At 39.8% G+C, this 25,664-nt stretch overlaps 1 protein-coding gene across 1 annotated transcript in view; it reads left to right on the top strand.

Annotated features, from left to right (window-relative positions):
• The window catches only part of LOC100931225 (zinc finger protein 471-like), a 58,208-nt gene that overhangs the window by 8,647 nt on the left and 23,897 nt on the right, over positions 1-25,664 (top strand). Inside the window, exons 2-6 of the mRNA XM_031961841.1 lie at positions 12,596-12,742; positions 18,022-18,171; positions 20,434-20,560; positions 21,573-21,641; positions 24,319-25,631. Of these exons, the coding sequence (XP_031817701.1) occupies positions 18,139-18,171; positions 20,434-20,560; positions 21,573-21,641; positions 24,319-25,631 (1,542 nt within the window). The 5' untranslated portion in view covers positions 12,596-12,742; positions 18,022-18,138. The remainder of the gene's footprint in view (positions 1-12,595; positions 12,743-18,021; positions 18,172-20,433; positions 20,561-21,572; positions 21,642-24,318; positions 25,632-25,664) is intronic.

Here is a 25,664-nt window from a genome sequence, read left to right on the forward strand (position 1 = left end):
TATCATATTGCTATCCTGATTGTGTCTGAACAATGTTTGAGTTGGTTCTGGCTGCTTCCAAATTTTTTTCTTGACCTGGGAGTCCTGCAGTTTGGCTATAATGTTCCTGGGAGTTTTCATTTTGGGATATTTTTCAGGAGATGTTCCGAGAATTCTTTCTTTTTTTTTTTTTTCAAGAATTTTAATTTAAAAAAGTGTTGAACTTTAGGAAAAGCTTTTGCTGCATCTATTGATGAAATTAGATTTTTTTTTACTTTCTTACTGATTCAATCAACTATGTTAGTAATTTTCCTTATTTGAAACCATCCCTGAAATCTTGATACAATTTCCACTTGATCGTAATGTATAATCTTTGTAATATATATATTGTTCTAATCTTTAAGTATTTTATTTAGAATTTTTGCATGTACATTGATGAATAAATTTGGTCTTTAATTTTCTTTTTCTGTTTTTGGTCATCTTGGTTTAAGCATCAGTATCTTATTTGCTTCCTAAAAGGAATTTGATAGAATCCTTTCTTTATTTGTTGCTCCAAATAAATTGTTAAATATTAGAATTAGGTGATTTTTAAAGAGTTGATTGAATTCACCAGTAATTCCTACTAATCCTGCTGCTTTTTTTTACCTTAGGAAGTTCATTAATGACTTGTTCATTTTTTTTTTTCTAAAACAGATATATTCAGATACCTTATTTCCTCTTCAGCTAATCAAGGCAAATTTATATTTTTTGTAATTCTTTTTCTTTTTTTTATTATAGCTTTTTATTTACAAGATATATGCATGGGTGATTTTTCAGCATTGATAATTGTAAAACCTTTTCTTCCAACTTAAACATCAAAGATTCAACACTAGAGAAAAGCTTTATCAATGTAATGAATGTGGAAAGCCTTTCATATGTAGTGATAGACTTCATAACCATCAGAGAATCCACACTGAAGAGAAGCCTTATGAATGTAGTGAATATGAAAAGGTTTTCATACCCAGTTAGAATCTCCATGAAGATCAGAAAGTCCAGATTGGGGAAAAGCCTTATGAATGTAAAAATTCTTTCACACAGTGTTCCAATCTCACTGTCCATTGGAGAATCCACAGTGGAGAGAAGTCTTATGAGTGTATTGACTGAGGAAAAATTTCAAACACAAGAGTTTCATAGAACATCATAGAATCCACACTGAAGAGAAACCTTATGAGTGTAATGAATGTGGGAAGTCTTAGATGAAGTTCTAGTCTTATTAGACTTTTTGTTAGAAAAAAAAGTTAAACAAGTTTTTTGTTAAACCCCAGAGAATTCACATTGGGCAAAAACCTTACGAATGTTATCAGTGTGGAAAGAGTTTCAGATGTAACTCTAAACTTGTTCTATATCAGAGAATCCACACTGGAGAAAAACCCTATGAATGTAATGAATGTGGAAAGGCTTTCATACAGAGCTCCAATCTTTTTTTTTTTTTTTTGAAATGTCAAAGTATTTTATTATTATAAAGTATATACAGAGTAGCTTTAATGTGATGCTTCACTGGAGTCTAAAGATGATTCTGGGTTAGTGAAAGTTACACAATTGATACATAAGCAAGACCCATAAACACTAGAAAGTCTTCAAAGATTCAACCATGTCTCACATGCCTTGATTACAAAATCCAGTCTGGTGAATTAAAAATTTCAGTCACCAAGTAATGATGATTTTGGTCCAAGAAATTCATTTTTAAAAATTTACAAAAGTGTTGATAGTTTACAGCATCTGTTGACAAAAAGGGTGAGAACATTGATTAAATATCAGGTTCAAAAGCAATGTATTAATTCTGTATATAGGAGTGCCTTATCTCATTGAATAATTTGTTTTTTTTTTTCCATTTTTTAAAATTTATTTAATAGCCTTTTATTTACAGGTTATATGCATGGGTAAGTTTACAGCATTAACAATTGCCAAACCTCTTGTTCCAATTTTTCACCTCTTACCCCCCCCCCACCCCCTCCCCTAAATGGCAGGATGACCAGTAGATGTTAAATATATTAAAATATAAATTAGATACACAATAAGTATACATGACCAAAACGTTATTTTGCTGTACAAAAAGAATCAGACTCTGAAATATTGTACAATTAGCTTGTGAAGGAGATCAAAAATGCAGGTGGGCATAAATATAGGGATTGGGAGTTCAATGTAATGGTTTTTAGTCATCTCCCAGAGTTCTTTCTCTGGGCGTAGCTGGTTTAGTTCATTACTGCTCCACTGGAAATGATTTGGTTGATCTCGTTGCTGAGGATGGCCAGGTCCATCAGAACTGGTCATCATATAGTATTGTTGTTGAAGTATATAATGATCTCCTGGTCCTGCAGAGCTCCAATCTTGCTAAACATCAGAGAATCCACACTGGAGAGAAGCCTTATGAATGTCATCAATGTGGAAAGGCTTTCACATATTGCTCCAATCTTCATGAACATCAAAAAATCAACACTGGAGAGAAACCTTATGAATGTAACATGTGGAAAGATTTTCCCATACCACTCCAGTCTTAGTAAACATCAGAGAATGCACTCTGGAAAGAAGGCTTATGAGTATAATCAATGTGGAAAGGTTTTCACAAAGCACCCCTACCTTGATTTACATCAGAGAAGCCTTATGAATGTAATGAATGTGGAATGCCTTTCACACAGTGGTCTGGGCTGGGTAGACATCAGAAAATCTATGTGGGATAAATCTCATAAATGGGGAAACCTTCAGGCAAAGCTCGAATTTTATTTCACAATGGTCTTTAGAGAAAAACTTTTGAGTGTCTGGAATATGGTAAAATTTTTAATACACATTAATCCCTGATTAGAAATGAGATGTTCCATATTAGAAGAAAAACCTCATGTGGTAAATCATTCAGGCTTACTTCATCCCCTAATTGCCATCCCAAAAGTCTTAGAAGATCGAAATCATGTACAAAGGCTTAAAGATAGAGAACAGCTTGTTAGTCAACAGGGATTTTTTGCTTGGGAAGAAATCCCCCATGTACTTGCCTTGGGAAGAATTTTACACTCGATTTATATCTTAGTTTACATCTGAGGATACATAGTGAAGAGAAGACTTACAAATATGCTGAATGAAGACCTGCCTTTAACCGGAACATAAAGGTCACTAGACATCACAATATCCACACTGGAAAGAAATAGTACAAGAATTATGTTTGCAGAAAGGCTTTCATCGAGATGTCATACTTTGTATAGAAATTTGAATGCAGATAAAATTTATGAATATAATAAATGAAGGAAGGCCTCTTTCTACAGCACAGATCTTATTGGACATTGCAATTTTATACTGTTTATAAAGTTCTGAAAATGAATTGAGTTTTTCTCTGAAATCCCAAGATTTCTTTTTTTTTTTTTTTTTTTTTTTTTATTTAATAGCCTTTTATTTACAGGTTATATGCATGGGTAACTTTACAGCATTGACAATTGCCAAACCTCTTGTTCCAATTTTTCCCCTCCTTCCCTCCACCCCCTCCCCCAGATGGCAGGATGACCAGTAGATTTTAAATATATTAAAATATACATTAGATACACAATAAGTATACATGCCAAGCCCTTATTTTACTATACAAAAAGAATCGGATTCTGAAATATTGTACAATTAGCCTGTGAAGGAAATCCAAAATGCAGGTGGGCAAAAATATAGGGATTGGGAATTCAATGCAATGGTTTTTAGTTATCTCCCAGAGTTCTTTCTCGGAGTGTAGTTGGTTCAGTTCATTACTGCTCCATTGGAACTGATTTGGTTGATCTCATTGCTGAGGATGGCCAGGTCCATCAGAACTGGTCATCATATAGTATTGTTATTGAGGTATATAATGATCTCTTGGCCCCGCTCTTTTCACTCAGCATCAGTTCGTGTAAGTCTCTCTAGGCCTTTCTGAAATCATCTTATTGGTCATTTCTTACAGAACAATAATATTCCATAATATTCATATACCACAATTTATTCAGCCATTCTCCAATTGATGGGTATCCACTCAGTTTCCAGTTTCTAGCCACTACAAACAGGGCTGCCACAAACATTCGTGCACATACAGGTCCCTTTCCCTTCTTTATGATCTCTTTGGGATAATCCCAAGATTCCTTATAATTCCTGTATAATGTTCCATGGTATAAGTTCAGTCATTTTACTCAGTTTCTTCCAATTTTTGTTCTGTTGGATATTTATTTTTGTAATGATAATTTTAGATTGGTGGATGCAACAGATAAGAAGGTTTTTTCTGAATGTGCAGGATCCAAGTTCTCTATGTGACTTTGGGTAAGCCATTTAACCTATTCCTATTTGAGTTTCTGCATCTGTACAAACTTTTTCAGGTTAAAATGCACTAAAATTTTTCTTTAATAAAGGACCATGGAAATACATTAAAAAGTAATTGGAGATTAAACACCTGAATCTTAATGAGTTGGTTACAGAACAAATATAAAATCATGACAATAAGACAATATACCAAAACCTTTGGAATACAGCAAAAGACATGGTCAGAGCATATTTTATATGACTAACTTCTTACATCAGTAGAATTAAGAAAATGGAAACCAATGAGTTGAGTATATAAAAGAACTGAAAAAGAGAAGGAAAATCTCCAATTAAATACTAAATTTGAAATTCTAAAAGTTAAAGATGAGATTAATAAAACTCAGTAAATAGCAAATGCATTAATAAACTTGGTTTTATGAAAAAATGATAAAATAGACAATCAGCGATATTTAATAAGAGATGGAAGTCAAATATCTAGTGGTAAAAATACAAGAAGATCTGGGGTTAATATTCAGAAGATAATGAGGTTAAAAAACAAGCCATTCCTGTCCCAAAGAGTAACATCCAAAGTATACAACAAGCCCAAAAGGAGTTCCTGGAAGATCATAAAAAGAAATTTAAAAATCAAGTAAGAGATCAAGGAAATATTAGTGGAGCAGAAATAAAAGCAATCCAAGAAATTATGGAAGAGGTTTTAAAAAAAATCCTTGAAACTTTTATCAACTTCAATATTGCAGAAATAGTCAGGATTTCACAAATCCAGTGGTTTCTACTCTAAAAGATCATAGGTTTGGTTACATTAAATTTCAAAGAACAAAAGAACTCGAGTTGCATCCTGAACAATTTACTCAGAAATCTGGAATAGCATATGGAATGAGGGGGAAAAAGCAGACTTTTGAGAAACTGAAAAGCTTTTATGTATTTGTAAGAAATAGACCAGGACTCATTGGAAAATTTAATAGAAAAGATCCAGAAAAAAAGGAAAACTTTAAAGATTAATTGCAAGACATACATTGAGACCAATTATTTACTTGTATGTGAGAAAATGTTACCAACATAACTAGACAAGTGTAGATTCGGATTGAATTGTGTATGATGATGGGCTAGGAAAAGGCAAAAGGAAACAATTATAAAAATTGAGCAAGAGGAAGAAGGAAGTGAGAAAGCAGGTGGGGGGGGGGGTGGAGAGCTGGTAATATAGTAACCTTCATCTCTGAATTGTAAAGAAAACAATGTATACATCTGGATAGAACTCTTGAGTCTATCAGGGGGCCTAAGTCAGAAGGCAGAACCACCATGTTTCTAATCAGGATCCAGGAACAAGGCAGAACTCCTGGGTCCTTATGGGCAAGGTTTGAAATTGGGAAAATGTGAATCAATGATAAATCCAGGGAGAGTTTCTCCCTACTTCGATCAAATATGGACAACTATGTACTTATTGGCCAAAGTTGAATTTCCTGGGTAGTTGAATGTAGGACCCTCAGCCAATGAGGATGATGGTCAGTGGTGGGAGGGGATGTTTACTTTAGGGACTATTTAAAGTGTAAAACCAAAAGGTACCTCCACCTTAAATTCAATATGTATAAACATATTTATACAATTCTCTTGCTGCACAAGAGAAATCAGATTTTAAAAAAAGAAAGTAAATGAGTAAGAAGTCAAAATGCTAGCAAACATTAACAAAAAGAGGGAGAATGTTATGCTGTGTTCCACATTCAGTTCCTACAATTCTCTCTGGGTGTAGATGGCTCTCTTCATCACGAGAACATTGGAATTGGCATCAACCATCTCATTGTGGGAAATTTACCAGAATTGATTGTCATATAATATTGATATTGTCGTGTATAATAATCTCCTGGTTCTACTCATTTCACTTAGCATTGGTTGATGTGAATCTCTCCAGGCCTTTCTAAAATCATCCAGAATGGGGTCATTCTGATCCAAGTATGCTGAATGTTTATTTCTATAGCTCCTAATCAAATACCGATAGTCAGATTTAAAGTGATGTGCTTGTGATGTGGTGCTAGTGAAGAGATGTGAGAAGTGGGGTGGGGAATCCCCTCTGGTTGGCTCAGGGCCCGTGTGAAAGAATTCACAAACCCCAAAATCTGAGGCCAAAGGGAATTTTATTGGCACTGAGAAGCCTGCTTTCCTAGGAAGACAGACTTCTCAGAAGGTAAAAAGGTCCTAGTAGGGAAAAAACCAAGGTTAACACTGAGAAGAGAATATCTCACAGTGGGCAAAAATCCTGGCAGGCCAACTTTACTAAGAGAGGTTCTTGTAAAAACATAATCCTGTTTCAGAACTTCTGCAAAGATTTAGGGTTCAGAGTTGTTTTTTATTGGCAGTCTCAGACTGGGGCTTCTATTGAATGAGATTCCTTCAATGTTGTCAATGCCCCCAGGCCTAGATTTCCAGGTGAAAAGAGATTACTTATCTTAGAGTTTCAAGGCACTCAGGCTGAGATCTCCAATTGAATAAAATCACTTAACTGGGAGTTTGAGTTATTGGGAGTGGTCCCAGGCTAATCTTCAATTCAACAGAGGGTGAGACCACATCTTTGGACAGATCTCCAACTGAATAAGACCCCTTAACTGCCCTCAAGGGTGGGTCTCTGTCAGAAGAAAGTTTCAGAGTTCACCCCCATCATTTGGACAGTTCCAGGGTTCACCCCCATCACTTGTAGAGGCTCAAATATCCCTATTATTGGAATGGAAGAAAAAGTCTGACTTTAAGTGAGCCCTTATTCCAATTTAGATTAGGAGAAAATCTAATCCAATCTGGATTCACAGTGGAAAGAATTCCTATTTTCCCAAAGTTGATTTGATTGTCAGCCACCTCAAGTATAGGACCCACTACTTTCTGTTAGGCTGATGCCCAAGTTTTATCTAAGCACCCTTTCTGCTCTGAAGTGTTAGGAGTGAACCTCAGAGCTGTGAAAGAGGGAGGGTGGTGGTGGAGGCTTGGGTGGCAGAGGACATCTCAGAGATGAAGAGCCTGGTGGGTGGTGATCCACGTGGAAAATGAGCACTTGGGGTGGAGTTAGAAACCTGGGAGGAGTCCAGGGCAGAAGTTGAGCCATTCCAGTGGTCAAGACATTGTACAAAATGGAGGCCTGGATTTGGGGAGGGTCTGAGATCCTGGTCCTGTGAGGGATTAAAGGAAACAGCCCTTTTGGGGAAGTCTCAGGGGCTGAGGAATGTGGGAAGTTTTTGGCCCAGGAGAAATTCCAAGACTGAACTGACTGGAAACTGGAACTTTTGGAGCTGAGACCTCTCTGCCTTCTGCAAGCCAGCTCTCTAGGTGCAGGTCCCAGGTAGGTCCACCAACCTCGCACCATCGCTTCCCACCTCTGAACTTTTGCTAGTTGTCTTTCTCTTTGCCAGTTTTGGGGGTGAGTGGTCATCTGACCTTAACCGTCTCAGGAAATATGCTGCTCTACCAGACTTGGCTATTGAACAATCCCTCCACAACCACCTCGTCGCTGTTTTTCACACCCAAAACATGTTCTGACTTTTGGAGGTTACCATCCTGGGATTTATCATTGATTCATTTTTTCCCAATTTCAGACCTTGCCCACAAGGACCCAGGAGTCCCACCTTGTTCCTGGATCCTAATTAGAAACATGATGGTTCTGCCTTCTAACTTAGGCCCCTGATAGATTCAAAAGTTCTGCCTGCCCTGAGGACCCACTCTGGATGTGGGCACTAAAAACTCCTAGCTGGCTCTCCCTCTCTCTCCCTCTTATCCCCCAGGCTCTTGGGCTACTGCCCTATCAGGTTCCAGGCTCCCTGTGTCCAGGTTGCTTTTAGGGTCTACCAGATGGTTCCAGGCAACCTCTCCAGCTGCTAGGTAGACCTCAGGGCACAGTCATGCTGCTTTCCCAGGCTCTGTCCCCCAAGAGCCTTCTGTCATTGCAGTGTCCCTGATCTTCCTGTCAGGAGCTGAGTCAGAACATCTTTCTCCCAAACCATATCTGGGCTCTCCTTTCCCAGGCCTCCAGCTTCCCTGGCCCCTCTTTATTTAGAGCTCTCAAGCTTTCACTCCCCACACTCTCCTTACACTAGACAGCTGGATCCCAGGCTTCCCCAGCTTACTCTGCTGCTTCCATCTAGAGCCATCCTTCCAATTTCAACATTTCTTAGCCTTCCTTCTTCCTGGTTCAAGCAGTCTGTGCTGAGTCAGGAAGATGGGAAGGCAGAGTGCCAATGGGAGGGAAAGCTCTGACACTCAAACCAGGGGGATCCCAAAGGCTTCAGTGCCTCCTGGGTCTCTGTGACTGGATGAGAGAGGGGAGTAATTTTCCTGTTCAGATAACTTTTATTTCTAAGTATGCCACAGTTCCCTTTTAGTGTCCTGCCTCAATTTCCCTAAAGTATCCTGCCTGTTTCCCTGAATTGTTTTGCCTCAGTTTCACTGCTTGCCACCCTCCTTTTCTGCGCATTAGAACTGAGATGATTAGGGCAGTGGAGATCTGACATTCCAGAAGATAAGACTCCAGATGTCCTATCTCAGATACCTAATTGGCATTGTTTATACCTCTAAATCCAGACTTCCTGGCTCTAAACTGGACACCTCTTTAACTCCCAGTTTGCAAGAATTTATGGTCCTATCTCCCAACCTGTCAGAACTGTGTTGATGGTCCCTGCATGGAGATTCCCCCTCCTTTGGGACTCACCCCCTGCCTTTGTTTAGCTACCTGAGCTAGGAGCTATAAATAGGTCATTGAGAACTCACATTTGCTGCTGGCTGCTTTGGACATCAGCCCTGGGGGCATCATGCCCCCAGCACAGTCTCTCCCTCTCAGAAATCCAAATAAAATATTAAAAACTCTCTAATCTCTATCTTGCCTCAGTTTCTCTGGCATTACACCTGCTGCCTATAGTGTTCTTTTGATCCTGCTCATTTCACTCTTCATTTAAAGTCTTTTCTGTCTTTCTAACACCACTGAGCTCACTTCTCACAGACCAGAGACTCCATTACAATCAAACATCAGAAACTTGGTCAGGGATTTCCTGATTGATGGGGATCAGTGCAATTTCATTAAAAAAAAAATTTAAACATTTTTCTTTTTAAAATGGCAAACATCCCATCCAAACAACTGAATGTCCTTCCATCTTGTTTTTACTCACCATTACTTTTTAAAGTTCCCTTTTCCCCTATTCCTGTGACTTTATCTTCTCTCCCACTCTCCCGGTCCCAGTCCTATCCAGCTAGAAGTCCTTGCTCCACCCCATCCCTGTTTTCTCACCTCTATATGTTCAGAAGGCTCCTACATCCTTCCATGTATGCATTGTTTTTTCTACAATTCAGAGAGGAAGGTTACAGTGTTACCAGCTCTCCACCCCCCCAGCCCCCACCTGCTTTCTCAGTTCTAGTTCTTCCTCTTGCCCAATTTTTATAACTCTTTCCTTTTGCCCTTCTCTATCCCATTATACACAATTCAATCCCAACCTTTGAAACTACCTACAGTTATACTGAGAACATTTTCACATATATAAGTAAATAATTATCCTTAATGAGTGCCTAGGAATTAGTCCTTAAGGTTTTCTTTTTTTCTGGATCTTTTATATTAAATTTTCCATTGAGTTCTGGTCTTTTTATTACAAATACATGAAAGTTGCTCAGTTTGTCAAATGTGTATTTTCCCCCTAATTCCATATTCCAGATTATTGGGTAAATTATTCAAGATGCCATTTCAATTCTTTTGTTCTTTGAAATTTAATGTAACCAAAAACCATGTTCTTTTAGAATAGAAACTGCTGGGTTTTATGAAATCCTGACTATTTCTGCAGTATTGAAGTCTGTCTTACTTTCTTGTTGGATTGCAATATTTTCTCCTTAACCTGGGAATTTTGAAACTTTGCTAGGATGTTCTTGTAAGTTTTCCTCCTTTGATCTCTTTCATTCAGTGAGCATTAGATTTTTTTCTCTTTCCACTTCTTTACCCTTGTTCTAGAAGTCAGGGCAATTTTCTTTCATAATTTCTTGTAATATTGTATCCAGAATTTTTTTAAAATAATCACTTTTAGGTAGTTTAACAATTGTTATATTGTATCTCCTTGTTCTGCGTTATGGGCCAGAATTTGATACAAGGTGCTAATTCACTGGAATTGATAGAAACAATGTTTATGTACTTAAGTTCACATTTTTAAGAGTTGACACATTAGTTCACCCATTAGCATTGGAGATTCACAAATCAGGACTGAGTTGGGAGATTCACAGGTTCAGTGGAGGAGATTCACAAGTCACAGCTCCCACAATCCCATTCTCGGAGGAGGAGTCAACCTTTGAGTTCACACCTTTAAGAGATTATATATAAGAACTTCTTGGAGCCTCAGCCAGGGGTGAGTTGGGGAGATTGAGAAGCCAGAGACTGCAGTGAGGCAGAAGGAAGGATTTGGAAAAAGAGAGGCTGAAGCTGGAAAAGGCAAAGGACTGGCAACGGGAGCTCTTGGAACCAAGGAGAGAGATAGGTCTCTAAGAAAGCTAACTGGGCTATTTTGGAATAGACAATAAAGGATCTGCACTTTTAACAGCTGGGTGCATTTAAGGTGATTATTACACTGAACTGAAACTAAGGCTACCTCCAAAAGCCCCCAAAAGAAATCTGCTCCCAGAGAATGATCATATTTGAGAAAAGAAGAACACTACAGTTTTGTTCTCCAGTTTTTCTACTGAGATGTTTCAGAAGAGAATCTGAAACATTTTCTAGTTTAATTATTATTATTATTATTATTATTAGTGTCTCATAAGGTCACTTGATTCCTCTGGTTCAATTCTATTTTTCAAGGATTTTTTTTTTTTACCTCTTTCAAATTGATTAACTTTTCCTAATTTCTTGGATTGCTTTCATTCCTCCCCTCCCCCCTCTATATTTCCTTGATCTCTTATTTGATTTTTGAATTTCTTTTTATGTTCTTCCAGGGGCTCCTTTTGAACTTGTTGTTTACCTCTGATGTTATTCTTTAAGACAGGAATGGCTTGTTTTTAACCTAACTCTTTGAATATTAACCCAGATCTTGTATAGCAAAGTAGCTATTGTCAGGTTCTTTGTTTGTTTCCTTTCTTCACTCATCCTGAATTTTAATGTGATTTGATTTGATTTATTTTTACATACATGTTTATAAAAATAAATTTATATTTATTTTTAACAGCTTATAACAGTGATCATTATTATAATCAAGTTTGATTTCTGAGTTTTGAGTAATGCTGCATTTACCCTCAGCTCCTCCTTACTCTTATGTTCTGAATTCTGTCCAGGGGCTCAATCTCGGCAACAGTTCTCACCTAAGTCACATGTAGGGTCCTTCAACTGCTGCCCTGGAAATGTTTTTGCTCTCTAAAATGCTGCATTTTCCTAGGAAGTGCTCATTAGTCCTTGTCCACAGCCCAGCAGAACGTCTGGCCAGCACTGGTAACCTGGATCAGGATCCTTCAATTTTGCCCTATTCAGTTTTTATGAGGTGAAAATTCTTGAGGAAATGTTTTGCATCATTGTACCTATATAACTATTGTAAATCGCTTATCATCTTAAGGTGAGAGGAAGTGAAAAGGGGAGGGAGAGAACTTGGAACTGAAAAAAGAATTTAAAGTGTTAAAAATTGCCTTTACTTGTAATTGGGAAATAAAATACTCTTCAATATAAAATATTGAGGTCAATCAACCTCAACCCTCTCTGTTCCAAATTGTCATTTAGACATATAGAACTAGTTCTCTAATTTGAAATGTCTTACAATTACCATGTAAGACTGAACTCATATTCTTTTCCTTCTCCTTTCCCTCTTCCTGTTAAGGTCCCCACTACTTTCTCGGTCTCTCAGGCTCACATCCTAGATGTCCTCCATGAATTCTGTTTCTTATCCTCACTTACATCATGTCAACCCTGCAACATCTCTGCCATCCATCTTCTCTACACTGATGTTTCAACCTTGCTGTAGCTCCTTGTCACCTCACCCTTGGAGTACGGCAGCAGCCTGCTTGTGGGTTGATCCGATTCCAGGCTGTCTGACGCCAATGCAGCCTTCATTTAGCCAACAAGGTGATTTTTCTGAAGATCCGATTTTCCCGGACTCAGTAAACACCAGGGATTGTCTACCAAACTGCAAATGTGAACTCTTTCTATTCTTCACTGATTATGAGCAGGGTTCTTACACCTTAGTTCTTTGGGATCTCATGACAATGGCTTCCTTGCTATTCCAGGAAGATGATACCCTATTTCTCACCTTCAAGACATTTCTCTGGCTATTCTCTGTAATGTGCTCTCCCTCATCTGTGCCTCCTAGTTACCTTCATTTTCCAACTGAAAGCTTTCTTTCTACAGGAAACCTTTAACTGTGGGGCAGAAGACCTTCAACTTCAACAAATCAGAGGCATCTTGATGTAGAAAACAAAGAAGTTTTAATTTGCAAGACCTTGGGAGATTTGAGCATCTCCCCAGCCACCTAAGGTGGTCTGGCAGTGAAGAGAGGTAAGAGACAGTCAGCAGCAAAGATTACATAAGGATCAGGGCTAAAATTCCCTATAAATTGGACCTTTGCCCTGATTAGTCAGCAGAAATGACCTCACATTCCAAATCCTAAATGAGGAAAAACTTCTAACCCAATCACATCTTTACGATTATTAAATTGCCTTATATGGGAATTTTAATGCCAATTTAGCCCTAACTTAGTCCCTCAAGAAAAGGATTATATGATCCCATTCTTTGCAAAACTGGTGATTTCTGGAGAAAGAAACTTGGGCCTGGGGTATAGCCAATCTTCACTCATTTTTAGAACAGTGTCTCCACCTTGTGAGACAGCTTTCACAGTTCATTTCGTCCATAAGCACTCTAGCTTCCACCGTTTCTCACTTTTCAATGATATCTTATTCATCTTACCTGTAGTTTGTTTACAAGTTATTTTTTTGCTTGTTGTTTCTCCCATTATTTTGTGAGCTTGTTGTGGGCAGAGATGGTTATTTATCTTTTTGGAAAACCCCTGTCATTCAGGATCTGACAAAGAGGAGGGATTTAATAAGTGTTTATTGTTGGACTGATTGATTTAGCCTTACAGTTTAGGCTTGTTATTTTCCTCATTCTCTCAAATAGAGAAACTGAGGCAGACAGATAAATCATTAATTTTAAAATTATACAACCCAAAGTAACAATTAAGAAAATTCTCTGTGGAAGAACTGTTCAAAACATTTAAAATAATAGCCATAATAATAGTTACAATATATAAAACACTTATTATGTTTATATTTAGCAAACGGAGACAAATGGAGGTTAAGTGATTTGCACACCATCACAACTGGAAAGTGTATAAAGTCAGATTTGAACTCTAGCCCTAGCTCTCTATACCCACTGCAATGCCAACTATATTTTTTATATAATTGAAAAGCTGTGAAAATGTGTCCGGAAAAGCATATGAGATATAAAATGGGAGGAATCAAGTAGGGTTTTAAAGATAAATGTAAGTTTACTAGCATATTATGCCCTATTTGTTAATTTTAATTTTTTTGTCAAAATGGAAAAAAAAAAATTGCTATTTACATTCAGTCTGAGCCAGTCCCAGCCCAAATGAAGACTAAATGTTGGCTAGTCAATGTGAAATACTTACATATGTAATGAAGATGGCTGGGCCTTAAATCAGAATTTGTTGGCCCCTTTAGAAAATTCACCCTGGAAAGAAATATTATCAATGAGATAAATTATCTTAATTTCTTGCTTAACATTTTAGATTTCAAACTGCAGCAAAAACACACAAACAGTGTGAGGTCTTTGGTTTAATTCAAATCTTATTAGATACAAGATTCATCCTGGTGAAAAGCCTCATAAATGTAATGAATGTGTGGAGAGCTGGCCTGGAGGCAGGTTTTGGAAATGAAGTACCTGTTTAAGTTATCACTTTCTCAGTGAGGATACAGTTTGCAAACTGGAAGTTCTCCTGGGCAGGAGATCTCCACTTGTGGCACAATAGGTACATGGGAAGGAAGGGGGAAGGCAAGTTACAATAGAATCCCAGAGTTTGTATTTCCAATGGAAGTCTCAATACAACAGTTCTTGGATTATTTCAAATCTTGAGGGTTGTGACCAGCCCCTCTCCAAAGCACAGAGTTCTGTGATAAGAACAGCTTTCCCAGTTTTCCATTTGGTTCAATTATTGTACATAAGTACAATAGAACATAAGAATACACATTATCAGAGTGTTTGACCATTTTAAGCTGCATTATGAGTCCTGCCTCCTAACCCAGAAAAGGCAACTTTGAGAAATCTAAATTATTCGTGTATATATGGAATATAATATAAAATATTCATTACAAATACAATATAAAACCAAATAACCTGAAAATCATAATGTTTTCACTGGGAAGGCTTCTAGAAAGTGTTCATTTTTCTGAATCTAGGAAATTTCTGTGGTCCATGATGTTTTGTTCTAGAAAAGGACCACAGATAAAAGGGAGATTTCTTGATTTGTGTTTGAATGGGACATAAGGGAGGCAGTGCTCTGCCGAGTCCAGTGGCAAGATAAAAGTCCTGAATCCTTCCTCCAACAAAACATCAGGTGATGGAAGCCTGGAGGAGGAGGAGCTCATGGGAGATAAGATGAACAGCTTGGTGGAGAAGTGGCCAGGTGAAATAAGAGTCCTAGGGTGGAGTTTGGAAGGGAGGAGTCTAGGCTGGAGAAGAGCCATTCCAATAGCCATTGGCCATGTGATGATGGGCAGGGCTAGGGGAGGGGAGGGGAGGCAAACAGTACTCAGAGGTCATCACCCTGAATGATTTTGGGAGAGAGGTCCCACCTTCTTGGTTTCAAGGGTTGGGCTGCTTGGGGCTTTTGAGACTCAGAGGACTTTACAGGAGTACATCAATGGGAAGCAGGAAGTCTTGGAACTGAGATCTCTGGGCATTCTCTTGGATCTGCCATTTTCTACTTGCTGCAAAACATCTCTGCTGGGGAAAGACCCAGGTAGGTGTGAGCCAGGGCTCCTCACAAGTTCTGCCTTCTGCTGGCTGCTCTTGCACAAGCATTCACACTTCTTATCTGCTCTGATGGCCAGTGGCCTCCCCTTCTGTCAATACAACTTCCTTCCAGGTCTGGCTACTTGATGAATTCTTGACCCCTACCTCTTTTTCAGATTCCCAAACACTTCACAAATATCCAGTGTCTCTTTCCTCAAGCTTTCCCTCGGGTCATATTTGCTCAAAGATCAGACTTTACCTATAGTAACCCAGGAGACCCACTTTCAGGCTCCCCTTCTGGACCCGGGTGTCCTAGCTCTGCCTCCAGCTCCTGTTTACTGTATTGATTGTGAGCCCTAAATGCCTTTCTGCCCCCAGGAACCCTCCTTGGTTGAAGGAACTGAAGCTGTTTCCTGGGCCAACTTCTCTGGACCCACAGATCTTGGGTTCCTTCCCAGGCATGTGACTCACTATTTCCACATTCCCTTTCAGGATTCTAAGCCTAAAATCTACTCAAGTCTTAGGAACCTTCCCCCATCTTCCAATTAGATTTCAGGACGCAGCCATCCCTTTTTTCCTGTTTCAACTACCCACTTGAATCACTTCTGGACACTTAAATTTATTCTTTTTTTTTTTTTTTTTTTTTAACAATGTTTCCTAGCTCCCTGCCCCCTCCCTCACCACAGGTTCTAGCAGCTGAACCCCAGACTGGATTGTCTCCCAGCCTTAGTCATCCTCTTGTCTTTCCCTGGGGGCTCCATCTCAGAGCCCTTATTACATCCTTACTTTATCCCTCAGTCAGTTTATTTAGTAGGCAATATGTCTGTTGGGGAGAAGGGATGCTGGAAAGACCCAGTATCACTGGCAAGGAGATTTTTGACTCTGGGGACATTGGGGTTCTACACACTTTCATCCCATCTGGGGAGCCAAATCTCTTATGTCTCTTGGGTCTGTAGAACGTGGGAGAGAGGAAGGGAGTCAGAAGAACAGGAGTAAGAGAAGGTGAGCCCATCTTCAATTTTATACTATTCCATCACAGTCATCTTATTCCCTATCTTGTAAACACTGCCTGCCCCTGTGGCCAATAGCCCTGGGGACTTTTCCCTCCGGGACTTGTTTTTGACTGGGTAAAAGAGAACATCGTCGACTTCATTTCTTTCCAGGCTTTAATCCCTCTCTGGTGTTGCCTCCTTCAGACTGAGAGTTTAGCTTAAGGTCAAGGTCTTCACTGCTTCAGGGCCATCTTCAGTCATCCTGATCTTTATCTGGCCACTGGAGCCAGGTGGCTCTGGACAAGGAAGGGAGGCTGGTGAGTTTGCACCTCCCCACCCTGTTTTCCCCTGATTCCATTCAACTAACTAACTTCCTGGTTTTGGCTTCCCCTTCCAAATGTCTGGGTCCTCTTAGAGAACAAAGGCCAAACAACAAGCCAGTAGAAATTTAGTTCTTAATTTGAGTTACAAGTATTAGCTCATGCAGGGACATAAACAGTTTAGTCTTGTTAACTTAGTTATTTCTTTTTCTTTCCTCTTTACTTTTTTTATGCTACTCTTGAATCTTTAATTTGAAAATTGGAATTCTCTGTTCTGCTTGGGCCTTTTCATCAAGAATGTCTAAAAATTCCCCTTTTCATTAAGTGTTTTCTTTTGTGAAAGATGAGGTTTAGTTTTGTTGTGTAGTTTTGTTATTTTTTTGGCTGTAATCCATGTTCCTTTGCCTTCTGGAATATCATATTGCAATCCTGACTGTGCCTGAACAATATTTCTAATTGCTTCTGGCTGCTTCCAAATTCATTTCGCCAATTCTTTTAAAGGAGTTGTTTGCTTTAGTGGATTTTTGTGCTTTCATTAAACCAAACTGGTGACTCTTTTTTTTTTTTTTTCATGATTCTCTAGTTCCACTCTCATTTCTTTTCCTAATTTTTATTGTACTTCTCTTACTGGATTTAAAAAATCCTTTTGGAGCTCCTTCAGGAGGACTTTTTGGACCTGTGACCAATTTCTCTTTGAGATTTCACTTTGGAGGAATTTTGATTTTGTCTTCTTGCAAATTTGCCTTTTGAACTTCCTTCAACCACAATAATTTTCTATTGTCAGAGCTTTTTTATTTTGTTGTGGCTTTTTCTCATTTCCCAGAGCAGCGGACACTGTCCCACGTTTTTTGCTCTGGGGCCAGATGCTTGGCTACTGACTTCTTGCTTCAAAGACAGGACTTCTGGGGCTGGCTCCTTGTCAGTTGTGCCAAGTGGTCTGGAACTGGCTGTTCACCTGCTGTGCCAGGGACCTCTGGACCTCGGTTGTTGATCTTTGTTGGGACTATTTTCCCCAAGTGAGATAAATCTTTTTTGCAAGTTTTCTAAGACTGGAAAATTGTTTCTCCCCATTGTTTGGTAAGTTCTGTCACTCCAGAACCATTTTTTTTTTTTTGCAGAGACAATTGAGGTCAAGTGACTTGCCCAGGGTCCTACAGCAAGGAAGCCTTAAGTGTCTGAGGCCAGATTTGAACTCAGGTCCTCCTGACTTTAGGGCTGGTGCTCTATGAAATATGCCTATGAAATAACTTTCCATTAAGATTCTGGAGTGATGGGTAGCTAGGTGGCACAGTGGATACCACAAAAATCCATTATATATTTCATAAGTAACCAAAGAGTTCAGGGAATATCCTGGCTTTTCTCTCCCATCTTGATTTTACCATTTTCATTTTCCAACCTGTCCCTCCTTTCAGCCTCCGTCCCCCTTGTTGGTTGGGGTCTCTGCCCTAAGGTCTAGTAACTTCCCTGGAAACTCACTCTCTGTAATTTCCTGCAGCTATCCCCCTGTCCAGGAAAAGAAGGGAAACACATTTGATTCATTGTAATCATCCTCCAGCAATAGCCTGCAAAGGACCAAGGCCTGGACCAAGGAGAGAGCCTGCAGCCAGAAAGAATGGCTTTTGAGAGCCAAAACCCCCCAACCCAGGTGAGTGTATTCTGCTACAGATGTGGGCAACATCAGCCCAAGGGGCCATTTCCACAGATCTGGAGGATGGTCTGTGAGTCTGGCCATCTCTTATCTGTGGATCCTTTACAAAAATGGGCAGGAAAGTGAATGCAGTAAGAATAACACTGCCCTCCTCTCTGCTAGGTTTTGGACTGATTCCTTATCCCTTTGGCATCTTGAGCACTAACCTCCTTCCCCCAGTTGCTGCCCCAAGATGTTTGCTTAAATTTCCCCTCAATATAGGTCACTGACAAGGGTGACCACTTCACTCATTAATGTCGGTCCTGTAGGTATCATGTCTTTACTTTAGTCCAGCATCAATTCTCCACTATACTCATACTGACAATCACACACCTTCTAGCTTCTCTCGTTGTCCTGTAGCCAAAGTCCCTCCTGTAGCCACTGGAAACCCTTGGCCCTGAGTATTCTCTGGAGCGGGACCCTGCTTCCCCAACTCTTGTCCTTTCTCTGGCTGGTAGCAGAGCAGAAATTGTCCTCCTGCTGTTACTCAGCTCCAACTGCCTCAGGGCACACAGATCTTCCCAAATCTCTCTGAATCCCTTCTCTTTACCATTTTTTTTTTTTTTTTTGGTTCTCCTGATTTCAGGCCCAGTGCCCTATCCACTGTGCCATTTAGCAGCCCCTTTTTAGTGTATATTAACTTAAATACAAAATAATAGAAGAAAAAAAAGTCAGGTAACCAGCAGAACCTACAGAAGATTTGATATAAAACAAAGCAGTATATTAAATGCTACACATGGTTCAGGAGCTGTCCAGCCTTTCTTTGTTCCCTGGTAGGTTTTCTTTTATTCCATTTTGTTATGGGCCAGAACTTGAAACAAGGTACTAAGTGGAACTCAGGAGACAATGGTTAAGTCTAGTTTATCATTGATTTAATCCTACAACAAATAATACTTTCCTAGTGATATAATGATTGGTGTATACTCAGTGTGGAGCTTATAGACTAGAAGTCTCCGCCACGGAGATTTAGAGATTCAGGGACAAGTGCACTAGAAGCTCTCTGAGGCTGAGACAGATTCATTCCATCGTCCATCTTTGTGGTGGCTGGAGACTGAAGCACAAACCTTTGGATTCGGGAGATTCAAAAGCCAGAGAAGGAGACATGAGCTCAAGCTCTTGAAACCAAGGAGAGAGATAGGCCTCTAAAAAAACTAACCAGGTCTCAGGAAAGGAGATAAGACTTGGAAAGAGTAATAAAGGATTTGGATTTTAATACCTGGCTGAACTTGTGGTGATTAATGAACTGAAAGGAAGGCTGCCTCCAGAGACCTCACGAAAACCTCAACAAAGAACATTACATTTTAGAGAGAATATTACACCATTTTATTTTCTTTATCTCCTGAGACCCTCCATGCCCCCTAAGCTACAATTAAGTACTTCTAGAATAACTCCATTAGAGTCATCTCATCACAAGCCTTTACCATTGCTTGGGCGAAAGCAACAGACATTTAGAAAAGGAAGAGGCTCTGTGCAAATATAGAGGAGATTCAAAGAAGGAAAAATCACTCCCTACCCTCAAGAACCTTCCATTCTAACATGGAAGACAACATGTTGGCAGCTGTGTCCATACCAACTGTGAACAGTGTAGGTGGGAAGCCTTTGCATAATTCTGCTTCCAAGTGTTCTCATACAGGATGTGACCACTGGGCCAGATCCATTAAGAAGTGTATGATTCTGAAATCTGGAATGCAAAATCTTACAAAAATGAATGTTGAAAACTATCTGTACATGCATTTGGAAAAATAAAATACTGTTGCGAGAGAAGGATAGTGTTTCATCTGGATAAGACTTAATTTCTGGCCTTTGAAAAACTTTCTTCTCAGTGATCATGGAAATGTTTTAGCTCTACAGCATATAATACTTGCTAGCTTCACACAAACATTTCATGCCATTTTCTTAATATAGCACTGTTTTATTTCACCTCCACAAATCCTCCTCTCTCGTAGAACCCATAACTTTCCCGATTGCACAGTCAGTGCCATTTCCTAGTAAGACATTTCTCAATTTTATTCCAACACAAAATATAAAATGTGTTTCTCTGTATTCCATTGTTCTTTGGGGGACTTTTTCAGTGCTGGCTCTGAATCCTGTAAGGGCTGTCACCTTTGGGCAGATCTCTCCTCCATGCTTCAGATCCCTTTTGGAAATTGAGGAGCATTGGATTAGGTCAGTTGTGAAGTGTGTTTCAACTCTTACATCCTCTGGGTTTTGGTGTTTTAGGAGTTGGTGACCTTCAAGGATGTAGCTGTGGACTTCAGCCCTGAGGAGTGGGGTCTGTTGAACCCGGATCAGAAAGAGCTGCACAAGGAGGTCATGCTGGAGAATGCTGCGAACTTGCTCTCCCTGGGTAAGCAGTACTTCCCTTGGAACTCTGGAACTGCCATCAAAACGAATGTCACCATCCCTTCCCTTGGGTGCAGAGTTTCAGGATTTTACCAGTTCTCAAAGGCCCAAGGGCTGCCTCCGGTCCCCCTCTTGGGGGGTCCTCCTGCTGCCTGATTCTCCTATGAGTGGTCTTTACATTGTAGGATGGGAGCCCAGCAGTTTTGTCTGCAAATCTTCTGAAAACTGATCCTGCCTCTTTTTACTGAACATGGGATAGGAGAAGGAATCCCCTTCCTCTTGGGGGGGAGGGGAGGAGAACTATTTTGTCTTCACAATGTTCTTTTTGGTAAATATATATATATATATATATATAAAACATATATATGTAACAAACTTTTACCTCACTGCCCCTGGTGTAACTCATAATCACCAGCACAGCAAGTGGGCCCTTGTTCTTCCTTCCTACATCCCCCAAAGGCCTGTACAGAAAGAGGAAAGAAAGGGAAGGGAGGAGCTGTTTCCATACATTTGCTGGCATCTTAAGCCTTGTGCTCAGAGCTTCCTTCATGCACATTATCACATTTGCTCCCCATCAAAACCCTTTGTTTTGGGCGCCATCTTTATCCCCATTTTACAGGTGTGGAGTATGTATGCTGAAGCAAACAGATGAAATTACTTGCCCAGAGTCACACAGCCAGGACGTGTCTAAATCCAAATTTGAACTTGGGGCTTCCTGACTGCAGGCCCAGTGTTCCCTTCTCTGTGCTTCCAGCTGTCTCTAATGTCCAGAAAATGGAAGCAGTGGGATGAGGCCATCCTGCTAGGAAGAAGCCAGCAAAATCAGATCTTCTGATTCCAGGTTGCCTGCATGGCCTCCTTTCCCATCTGCCCTCTTTCCCTGGCAATAAACACCCTGAAAACCATCTTTGAGTTGCACTTGGAACCACCCAGTGGGCCTCACACCCCGGCCCTGTTCCAATGAGGAATAAATGACAAGTTTCAAAGCTCACATTCACTATCCTCCCCCTCCCCAGGACTTCCAGTTCCCAGAGAAGATTTCTTCTCCCATGTGGAGAGAGGAGGCCTGAGGAACTCCTGTCCTGGTGAGTGAGTTGCAAGCTGGGGTGTCGGCTGCTGTCCCCGGAGGGTTCTTCATGTGATCGGCGTGGGGGTGGGAAAACTGGCTTGGAATCCCTTTTCAGATTTTTGTGTTAGTGAGATCCTGAGCACCTCACTGAGCCTCTGAACCTCAGTCTCTTCATCTGTAAAGTGAGGGGGTTGGACTTCATGGCCTTTCAGTTCCCTTCTAAGAAAGAATCTATGATCCTAATGGAAGTCTTTGTTGGAAATTTTGGGATGTCCAACTATCTATAACCAAGGAAAGAGGGCTCAAGCTGTCTAATATCACTTTTCTTGGGCCTTCGTTAAGCCAAAAAGCATTTATTTTTTATTTTTTGATATTTATTTAAAACTAAAAACAAAATTGAAAAAGACAGAAAAGAACAAATTTTTAAAATGTTTTATGTCCAGCAGAACATAAGGGAACATTCAAAATCATAATAATAAATTTCCATAAACCATAAATGAAAGATATTGTATTCAGAACCATCCATTGCTTTTTGCTTCCTTGTAGGTTTTCTTTTGTTCTCTGCTGTGCCCTTTTTACTTTATTCTTTTTCCCTGTTTCATCCTCTGCCAACTCCCAAACTACAGTTAAGTACAGATCTATATGCGACAAGCAGCAACCTCTGAGGAAAGCCGGTCATAAGCTGGAATCAATCAGTTAGAAGACTGCCTTCTTGCCTCTTTCCCTCTCTTCCTACATTTTCTCTTTTCCCCCTCTCTTCTTCCTTCCTTGCCCACTTCCCTATTTCTTTTCTTCTTTCCTTCCTTTCCTCTGTTCACCTAGGAAATAATATACCCTTATCTACAGATGCTCTTAAAAGCATTCCCTCCCTCCCCCTCCCCCCCCTTTCTTCACCTCTGAACCATCCCTGGATAGATTTCTTACTTTTTTTTTCCTTAGGCAATCAGGGTTAAGTGACTGCCTAGGGACATACATCTAGGAAGTATTAAGTGTATGAGGCCAAATTTGAACTGGGATACTCAACTTCAGGTCTGGTGCTCTATCCATTGCTCCACCTAGTCTCCCCAATTCTTTTCATAAGGAACAAACCTTAAACCGAAATCAGTCTGATTCTCATTGACCACCCATAGGTCCCTTACTGAACCCCATTTTGTCTTTGTTTTGGTCCTGATTGACTGACACTGGGTGTATATAGCAGTCATTTCTCCTGGGTGGGAGAGGAGATTCTTTGCCTCCATTACTCTCTAGCCTTAATCATTAATGGGTACAGCTTGAGTCATAGGAGACCTGCTGGAGACCTTACCTTAAGAAGACCTTACCTCTCCCTGCATCCAGAGCATTTGCAGTAATCCTGATTTGTAGCTGGCTACTGGACGCAGATGGCTATAGGGGGAAAAGTGAGGCCGGTGACCTTGTGCAACCCTCGCTCACTTAAATTCAAGTCACTCACGTGTCATGGTATGACCTCCGTCATGCTTTGTCCTCTCTTAAAGGGGAGACTGACAAGATGGGGCCTGACTGCTTTTGTGATTTTCTCTGTCTCCATTCATCACTTTGTGAATGGAGTGGAGATCACTGCCTTACTCAGAAAGAATTCAGACCTAATTCATCCACTTTCTGCCTTGTCCTGGTCCTTTGGCCCATTCCTGGAGGATCATTGGTCTAATTTACATAACTGACAGCTTCCCTTAGGTTAGGGATATGGGAGGCCCTTGTTATTTTCACTATGGGATTTGTTCATTAGGTGAGAGAGAGCAGGAAAGAGACAGAAATGGAAACAGATTTGGCACCTCAGAGGGACCAGCATGAAAGCACCGAGATGGGGTTAGGCCATGTGATCAGCCCTGAGTAACGTCAACCAATCAGTAAACATCGATTAAGCGCCTGTTCTGTTCTATGCATTGCATTGAGCCCTGGGTATACAAAGAGAAGCTGTCAAGAAGTTTTAAATTCAGCATAAAAACTTGGAGATGGTTTGAGAATAAGCAACAATTTATGAAACTTATTCTTAGCTAATCCAGGCAAAGTACTTTTTTTTTTTAATGGAAATACATCATGTTCAACAGTCATATGTATATAAAGAGAGGGGGAGTGAAGTTTATGAAGGAAGGAAGAGTTCAGGTAGAGAGAATCAAAATCATAGTAAAGATAGTAGTTAATAGGCATATGGTGCCTACTGTGTGCCAAGATTTTTATAGGTATAATCTCATTTGATGCTCACAATAACCTGGGAAATGGGTACAATTATTATCTTCATTCTACAAGAAAACTGAGGCAAAGAAGCACATTCTGAGGGGTGAAGAGCTAGGTGGTGCCTGAGATTGAATTTGAAAGAAAGGATTGAAAGTAAAATGGAGAACATCTGTCTAGTTCAATGGATTGAGATGTCTCAGTTTCCAGGTTCCAGTTCTAATCTCTGCTTGCAGGGATTTAGATCAGGTTACTCCGCCATTCAGAGCTCATAGCCTGGTTTCTAAATGATGAGAACCTACACCTTGCCATTGAGTCAGGTTTGTTGTGGGAGTCCAATGTCACTGTATTATGTGTGGAACTCTGTGTTAATTAAATCACTGATTGAATCTGTCAATTTCAGTTAGAAAGCCTTTTGCCTGGAGAAAATAAAAGTCATTGATTTTATTATCAGCCAGCATTAGATGATATATTTATATATGAGTGTGTTTATTTTCTTTCAGATGCAGAGACACAGTTTGATAGGAAGGAGATGAGTGCAAACCTGAAAATGATCTCATGGAATGACCTTTTTCAATATCGTAAATACAGAGCTGTTTTTGCCAACCACAAAAGAAAGCACATTGGAGAGAAACATTGTGAATGGACTAAACACAAAAAAGCTTTAAGAAAGAGTTCCAGTGTTGCTAAAGATAAGAATACACATCCTCAAGAGAAAACATCTGAGTGTCATGAATGTGATGAAACTTTTCTTGAACTCTCTTTCCTTGCCAAGCATCAGAGAATCCATGCTGGAGAGAAACCTTATGAGTGTAAGAAACATGAAAAGACTGTGAAAGAGCAGTCTACTTCGGCTAAACATGAGAGAATTCACACAGAAAAACAGTCTTACAAATGTAATCAGTGTGGAAAGGATTTCCATTGTTATTCCAAATTTTCAAAACATCAGAGAACCCACAATATAGAGAAACCTTATGAATGTAATCAGTGTGGAAAGGTTTTCACACAGCTTTCTGGGCTTGCTATCCATTGCAGAATGCACACTGGAGAGAAAGCTTATGAATGTGGTGAATGTGGAAAGGCTTTCATATACAGCAAGAATTTTGTAAAACATCAAAGAATCCACACTGAAAAGAAACATTATAAATGTAAAGAATGTGGAAAGACTTTCACATATCGCTCCCATCTTGCTATGCATCAGAGAATCCACACTGGAGAAAAACCTTATGAGTGTAATGAATGTGGAAAAGCTTTCACAAAACGCTCCTACCTTGATGCACATCAGAGAATGCACAATGGAGAGAAACCTTATGAATGCAATCAATGTGGAAAGGCTTTCATACAGAGCTCCAATCTCCGTGAGCATCAGATAATCCACACTAAAGAGAAACCTTATGAATGTAAGGAATGTGGAATGGCTTTCATACAGCACTCCAAACTTGCTAGCCATCAGAGAATCCACAGCGGAGAGAAGCCTTATAAATGTAATGAATGTGGAAAGGCTTTCACTCAGAGGGCCAAACTTGCTTATCATATGAGAACCCACACTGGAGAGAAGCCATATGAATGTAAACAATGTGGAAAGGCTTTCTCATATTGCTCCGATCTTCGTGAACATCAGAGAACGCACACTGGAGAGAAGCCTTATGAATGTAAGCAATGTGGAAAGGCTTTCACACAGCGTTCTAGTCTTGCTGTCCATTGGAGAATCCACACTGGAGAGAAGCCTTATGAATGTAATGAATGTGGGAAAGCTTTCACACGGCGGTCTGATCTTGGTAGACATCAGAAAATCCACATGGGACAGAAATCTCATGAATGAGGAAACCTTCAGACAAAGCTCACATCT

The sequence above is a fragment of the Sarcophilus harrisii genome, chromosome 3, assembly GCF_902635505.1.
Source record: "Sarcophilus harrisii chromosome 3, mSarHar1.11, whole genome shotgun sequence".
Taxonomy (NCBI): domain Eukaryota; kingdom Metazoa; phylum Chordata; class Mammalia; order Dasyuromorphia; family Dasyuridae; genus Sarcophilus; species Sarcophilus harrisii.